Source organism: Henckelia pumila, chromosome 1 (assembly GCF_033568475.1).
Source record: "Henckelia pumila isolate YLH828 chromosome 1, ASM3356847v2, whole genome shotgun sequence".
NCBI classification, from domain to species: domain Eukaryota; kingdom Viridiplantae; phylum Streptophyta; class Magnoliopsida; order Lamiales; family Gesneriaceae; genus Henckelia; species Henckelia pumila.
Window position 1 is genome coordinate 62,115,666 of NC_133120.1, and position 7,335 is coordinate 62,123,000.

Here is a 7,335-nt window from a genome sequence, read left to right on the forward strand (position 1 = left end):
CGTGCTTTTAACAACACCTTCAGTTACAACAGTTTTAGAATCCTACTACAACGGATTTTATCCGTTGTCGTTTTCCATATAAAAAACAAAAAAATTAATATACAAATTTCAATATTATAAATAAACCAAAATTTAAAATTTCAAAAATAAAATTTAATATACACTTTTTTAGTATTACAAATCACTCAAAATTAAATTCTAATGCAATGAACACTACAAAAAAACTTCAAATCAAATGATTAACAGAAGACAGTAACTCTTTCTAGCTTCATAATCTGGGAAAATCGGACAGGGAGACTAGACGAAGATGTCCCCTCTAGAAAAACCACACTTGTACTGTTTTCACTAGCTACATAATCCACATCCGGTGCCCATGAAATGTTAGAAGAATTGATGTAATTCGTTGTTCCACCACATGATAAACTCAAGTAATCTGTCTCATTGAAAAAACACAAAGCCAGGAAAAAACTAAGCACAACAAAAGCAAATAATCAACTTTGGAGGAAAAATGTGAAATCAAAGGTGCTTAAATTCTATACCATCTTGATAACCAGAAATGATTCCAACCAATTCAAATAAGATCAGATTCCAGTATTCTATAGGGCAAGGGTTTGCAGTTTATCAACATGATAGGGATCCAATGCATCGAGGGAAATCAATACTCTTAAACAAAAAAAGTATGTCAAAGCAAAATAGAACAGGAAGATTAAAACATTATAGGGTTGCAAGTGGCTTAATCTTAACTCAACTATATCTCGGTCAAATCAAATTTTGCCGAGTTCAAATAGCAGCTCAAGTAGGTTCCAAGTAGCATCATCGAAAAGTCGATTTTTAATCTTGTTAAATTACTCCTATGTATCTAATGTTTTTCTCTTTTTAATTAACCACGTGCTTTGACAACTAGTTTCACAAAATTTGAGGTATATTTACATCAATATACTAAGCTTAATTGATACTCGAAAAAACAGAGCTGGAAATCAAATAGCTCAATAATCGAGTCTAGCTCTTACGTTTTATCTTAGAACCCAAGATAAACATGGAGGAGAAAAAAAACATGGAAATCAGCTAGAATCGAAGCAATAAAATGAGGGCAGACAAAATATTTTATACATATATATTGGCCTCAAGAACTACTTACGGAAAGCCCACATCGCAGCATCCTTCTAAACTAAAACTCAAACAACATCCTTCTCGTTCGACTCTTCGGCGGCCGCTCACTGGAAATCCCACAATGCAGCAGAAACGAACAGCGACGGTTGGTCCCTCTCGTGAAAATGCAAGGACAAGCTTGGAAATTACTCCAGCTTCAACAAAGTTGTTCAATTCATCCTCGTAAATGAAGTCCTGGAGATGACGCGAGTTAATGTGCAGCATAAATTTACTCAGTAAGAACATTTTACAAATGCTCCGTGAACTACTACTATTCTACTAACCATCTTTCGGTTCCTGCATCCAAAGTATAACACGACAGGACCAAGTTCAGCCCCAGATTCTTTCAGTGCTAATCTTTCCTGTTAAAATGAATAAGCATTTATGTTGTAATCATCGGAATATAAAACAAATCATTTTGAGTATTTAAACAAGATTACTGAGGCTAACTACACGAAATATTTTGACAAAAACCTGTACGAAACCCCTGAATGGAGCCAAGCCAGTCCCTGGGCCGATCATTATTATGGGTGTTTTAGGATCAACAGGAAGCCTGAAGTTTGAAGTTCTAACAAAAATTGGCGCCCAACTGCAGTTGCTGCTTTCCTTCAAAGGCACAACATTCTAAAAGGATGCAAAAACTAAGATTCAAGAAATAACTATCAAATAAGAAGATTCCACGAGAAATGAGGGAAAAAAATGTGTGCATCGAATGGCACCATCAATCAAGAAAATCTACTGGTGGGTCAAAACAATAACTGACTTTTTGGCATCACAAGAAAATTAAGAAAAGATTTAAGAGTATATAACCTTATCTCAAGAACGAGTAACATACCTTCATCCACGTTGAGCAGGCACCCTTGTGAATTCTTCATGTGGGCATTTTCTCATAAACTAGTGCACATGTTACATGGATTCTTGATGGTGAAAAATCCTAGAAAACAATGGGAGAACTTGAGTTCACGAAGATTTGTCAATAAAACAAGAAAATGAAGGCAAGGAGCAATATAAGCAAGAACAATTATATGGTTGCTAGCATTGCATTTGATATAGCAATTGCAGCCTACTCAAGCAGATACAAAGGACCAGTAAGATAAATACTTACTTTGGGGACGATAAGATAGAGTAAAATATGACCTGCAGGCGTCGAGCAACTACAAAGAAAATACCGAGAGGAGGGTTGGCAGAGGCAAGATCTGCCATGACCTTGAGTAAACTTCTCTGTTTTGCAATAACATACTGCGCATATTCCTCCTGAAGATAACATAAATAACCATAAGAAAACAGATCAAGGAAACTGATTGTCAAAAGATGGAATCAAACGTATCCAACCTTTCCATCAGGGGAAGCAAGATTCCTGAGTCGATCGGCTTCACCAGAGTCTGAAGCATATGCGACTAATGCAAGTAAAGAGGACTGGAATAGCAGACACATATGAGCCAAAAATTCAAGTAATGTGCAACGAAATCAGACAAAAAATATGATGTTACGGTGTTGAACTGGAATATTTTGAATCTAAACTAAAAGACCACGAAACAACCTAAAATCGGAGCAAAAATTGCCAACAAAAGAAGATGAACAAAGCGCAGTCCCGTCGCAATCTAGTCGCAGAAATCGGGATTCTAAACTTGAGATTCAAGTTTAGATCGAAGCTAATTATTCCCGTATCCTTCCACCATTTCGATCCATCAGGAATAACCCCTAAACGAAGATGCTTGGTTCGCTTCATTGAGAGCCTGAGATGCTTTGGCTGCTTGGGCTGCGGCGGTGAGGTGGTGGCGACTACTGGGCTGGAGTGTTGCGGCGGCGAGGTGGTAAACAAAGAGGGCGGCTAGGGTTTGGTAATTGGAGAATCAATTGTGAGAGAGAGGAGGAAAGAAGCCTGCGACAAGAGAAGAGGTAAGAAATCATGTTTCTGATTTCTTCCCGTTTTAACTAATATATTTTGAAAAAAAGAAAAAAAAATTTAATTCTATTACAACACAAAATAATAAAACCGTTGTAGTAGATTATTTAAATACCCGCTTATAGACAACGGATTTTAAAATCCGTTGTCGTAGGCCATGAAAAACATGCTCATAGACAACAGATTTTAAAATCCGTTGTCATAGGCTATAATCCGTTGTAGTTGTTTATCAAAATAAGGAAAGCAACAACACTTTTTAACAAATCCGTTGTGAAAGGTCAAGAGACAACAATTTTTTCACAAAACCGTTGTCTTTTAGATGTTGTTGAATCTAAAATTTGTTGTAGTGATCGGTGATGGAAAACAGAGATCTAAGCAATCGAAAGCAGAAAGCAAACAATTCAGAATCGAAAATCTTCAACATATCCTGAAGCTTTGATACCATGTTAATATGAAATGGAGAAGAAAAACTGTATATTGAGCTACTTTGATTTGTACAAAAATAGTACATATTTATACAGATGCTTACCAACTAACTTGCTTAGCTAACTCATTTAACTAACATAATAGAAGCGTGAATACGACTTTGTCAACTTTGCTTATATTCAACATAATAATAGAAATTAATTTTTTTAAAGATAAAGCCAAATTAAAAAATTATTGCCTCAGCCAAACAAAACTAAAAATTTTAGCTCATCTTATCCTCTCGCACCACTTCATTCAAATCGAATCATTTATCAATCTAGGTGAATTTGGTGTGTATGTGTGCGTCTTGGTGCGATTCAGCTCTGGAATTGGAATTTTGTGTGTGTGACAAAGCTTTAGTTTAGAGCCTGTTTCGATTCACAGGCTTATTGTTGATGCTTCGGATTAGAAATGACTTCTGTTTCTCCGATGGCAGGTGCGCATTATGCATGTCGTTACTTGTTTTAGACTGAATTGATTGTATCATGGTGTAATTTTTTTTGGCTGGGATTGTTTAATTTAATTAAAAAATATTTGGAATGTGGTTGTTGTAATCCAATATTTCAAGAGCCTCAGTTCGAATATGCGTGAGCTTATCTCGCACTTGCAATGTATGCGTGCAAATATTCATCCCTTGTTTGAGTAGTTTGTGGGGTATTGTTAATTTTGTGAGTGAAAATGCGACGGAATATTTGTTCCAACTCTTTCTCTTTGATTCGATCATTAATGAAATCATTCATATGAAAACTTTGGTAAAAGGCAGGTTAATCGATTTCAGAAACTAATCTTTATATTTTACACAATCATACATAAAATTTATTAAAGCTTTAAGGAATACCATTGCAAATTGGTTGGGCATTTGGCATTGATGGCTACATAAGTTCAATCTAATGTAATATACGGATTTTGTGCTCCAGGGGTCATTGATCTTGTGGCTTGAGAAAACACTTCTTCCAAAAGCTTGAATTTGAAAGAACCATGTAATCAATAGTTTTATATGTTAATATACATCTAATCAAGGTGATGAATAGTTGTAGTTCCATGCTCACTATGGTTGAATTCGCATGTTTTGCACATACCATGGCTGCGGCATGTACCGCTATTCTATGCTCCAATGATGATGAGAAAATGTGTAATTAATGCCAAGCTTGAGACCAAAAAAGATGACTTGTTACTCCAAAATGCAATGCAACGTGCTTCTCTTCGTCTCAAGGAGACCCTTCGTGCAGGTATGGTCAACTCCATATTCATATTGCGTACACATCAAGGTTCAATAATAGTTATTTGCATCCTTTTTCATTTAATTTTCAGAGTACATACATGCATCTTTGATTGTCATGGATTTTGACAGGAACAATTCTGTGGTTTTTGTCCGTAGGATGAGGAATACAATATACCTGATCGTATGTGTGACCTGTTTTTGTACATTATGTTAAAAACTAAATTTTTTTATGCTTGAGAAATGAGAGTAATCTAAAAAGTTGTCTTTGTTATCTTGTTACCATGAACATATTTTTGAACTATCCGTCTTTGATTAGTTTTCATGAAATTCTAAATACAGTCTTGTCAGAACGAAGCACTGACATTTTGTGGCAGATATTTTTTTTGTCTAGATGCTATAACTATATTTGTGCAATGAATGTCGTCTGTTCGTGCTGCTTCTACAGATCTTTTGTTTGTAGATCCATAAATCGAATGCCTTTCACCTCCTGAAATTCTAGCTGATGCAACTTGTGGTTTGCACGAGCACTGCCTTGCGACCAAGTTTATCGATGACAAATTGCTCGACGTGATGAGGATAAACGATGAGCTTAGGCAGGTTACGCTGGCGCATGTAGATTGCTGAATGAATATTTTTCAAGGTTTTGAAGTCGTGTGAATGGTCTTCCTGTGGCACGTTGTAGGTCGTGTTAATGACTGATGGCATGGATACACGACCTTACAGGCTCAATTGGTCAGCATCAACCATACTATTCAATGTGTCTCCTGAAATAATACTCAAACAAACAATACAGAAACTTGAAGGTATATAAGATGCCACCGATTCCTGTGTAAATCCTAAGAATGAATAATTCACTGTATTAGTGCATTTATAGATGAGTACCAAAGCTTAGAATTACAGAATTCAGGTGGACAAACTCGAAGCTATAATATCATATATTGATCATGAATATGCACATCTTAGTTTATAATAAATCACACCATATTTAAATGAGTTTTGAAAATTTGAAGCAAAAGTGAGTTCATCATTATATGATATTGTGAACAGATATATTTGTCTCGGATAACATTTTAGATCATTTTTACTTTAGCATCTTTCAATGAACAGTTACACTTCCTAAGATTTTTTTCGGAAAAATCATCAGATGTTGGGGCTAAGATTCCGAGAAGGTGCTTGCTCTTTCATGTACCATCTGAAACATCTGATATTCAGCAACATTTACAAAGCAAATGATTTAATGGCTCCAGACCTAGCGTCTGGGTTTTTCAGGTGATTAAAATTGTTCATTGGACATTACCATTGTTTTCCAAAATGTAATGTCAAAGCTAGAGCTTTGCACTTGATCTTATCAGATTAGTTTCCGCATATACTGAGTTTTTTTTTTACTGCTGCAGGGATTTCCAATATTGAATTTGGCTGATTTTAAAGATATTTTAGATGTTGTCAGTAATTTAGCAACGAAGGGAAGTCTCTTGTTTGGGGAAATGCCTATTTGGTTTGGTGATACTGAAAATGGAACCACGGTCAATGAGGTGTGTTGTTATTTAAGGGAAACAACAATTATTTGGGTTTGAATCCGTCTTTAATGGTCAAAATATCATCTATTTGTTGTTTGATTCAAGTCCACAACGAGATGGATGGAAAATCTCTTCACACGACATGGTTTGCGGGTGGAGCTCCTGGATTATGAGGAAGTTGCCCTTAGTCTTGGGAAAGAATCGACAGGAGATAGATACATTAATGTGTTATTTGTTGCAGAGTAGCTGCAATTTTCTGATGATCATGTTGAGAAGTTTTGTTCTTGTCGAACTCCTTATCCATAATTCGTATTGTGTTTTCGTTGTCTATATAGTTCTTTTCGCTTTTAGACCATGAATCCCGAGCTTCACGTGGTCTGTGATCTGTTTACATATGTCATTTTGGAGGGCAGAGTTCCAAAGAATAGAAGAAGAAGGAGACGAAGAAGGATTTGAAGAGCTCTGAAGGGACTTCTCATATTTTTATTGTTGCTTTACACATAATTACTCGCACCAATGTTATCTCAACCATTGAAGTGAAAGTAATATTTTGATATAATAAATAATATTTTTTGTCCAATCGAATAAGAGATCTAGAGTCCAAAATTGATGAAATTTTATTACATAGTGAAAAACCGAGTTTTTTTCCAAAAAAAACATCTTTTGTTGTTTTGTCGTTTCAGTCGAGTCAATCATCTTGCATACTTTTTTTTAATCAAATCTTGCATACTTTTATTGCTCCTAAAATGTTTTTTTTCTTTCTTGTCAAATATTCGAGAAAATCTAAGATTTAGTTGATTGGATGTCCTTTACTTTTAATAGAGATATTCTTGGAGAAGAAACAAAAAATATAAACCAGAAAAAGATGTTATATATCATGTTCATTATATCATACTACCCGAAAAAATAGTATGTTTGCAAAGATAAATGAAGCAAGAAATTATCAAGTAAACACAAAATTCAAAATGAAAAGGGCAATTGCAGAATCGAACATAGTACTAACATCAGATTAAGATCATAGTGTTACACAATCCCAATAAAAATACATGGAAGTTCATTATTATTCTAATAAGTAG

The 7,335-nt window shown here is 35.1% G+C and overlaps 1 protein-coding gene and 1 pseudogene across 1 annotated transcript; one reads left to right on the forward strand and one right to left on the reverse strand.

Annotated features, from left to right (window-relative positions):
• Positions 1-1,134: 1,134 nt before the first annotated feature.
• On the reverse strand, positions 1,135-2,126 carry LOC140863406 (NADPH--cytochrome P450 reductase 3-like). The gene is made up of 4 exons (XM_073266813.1): positions 1,985-2,126; positions 1,624-1,773; positions 1,434-1,511; positions 1,135-1,344 (listed from the first exon to the last, which is right to left on the reverse strand). The coding sequence occupies exons 1-4, from the start codon at positions 1,988-1,990 to the stop codon at positions 1,135-1,137; spliced, it is 444 nt and encodes a 147-aa protein (XP_073122914.1). The 5' UTR covers positions 1,991-2,126.
• A 1,607-nt stretch (positions 2,127-3,733) lies between these two features.
• LOC140882966 (O-methyltransferase 1, chloroplastic-like) lies at positions 3,734-6,587 on the forward strand (annotated as a pseudogene).
• Positions 6,588-7,335: the final 748 nt, after the last annotated feature.

Excerpts from the sequence above, each read along its gene's own strand:
- LOC140863406 (XM_073266813.1), bottom strand. Across the intron at positions 1,512-1,623 it reads CATTCAGGGGTTTCGTACAG|GAAAGATTAGCACTGAAAGA; the intron begins GTTTTTGTCAAA and ends TCATTTTAACAG. Across the intron at positions 1,345-1,433 it reads GATGCAGGAACCGAAAGATG|GACTTCATTTACGAGGATGA; the intron begins GTTAGTAGAATA and ends CGTCATCTCCAG.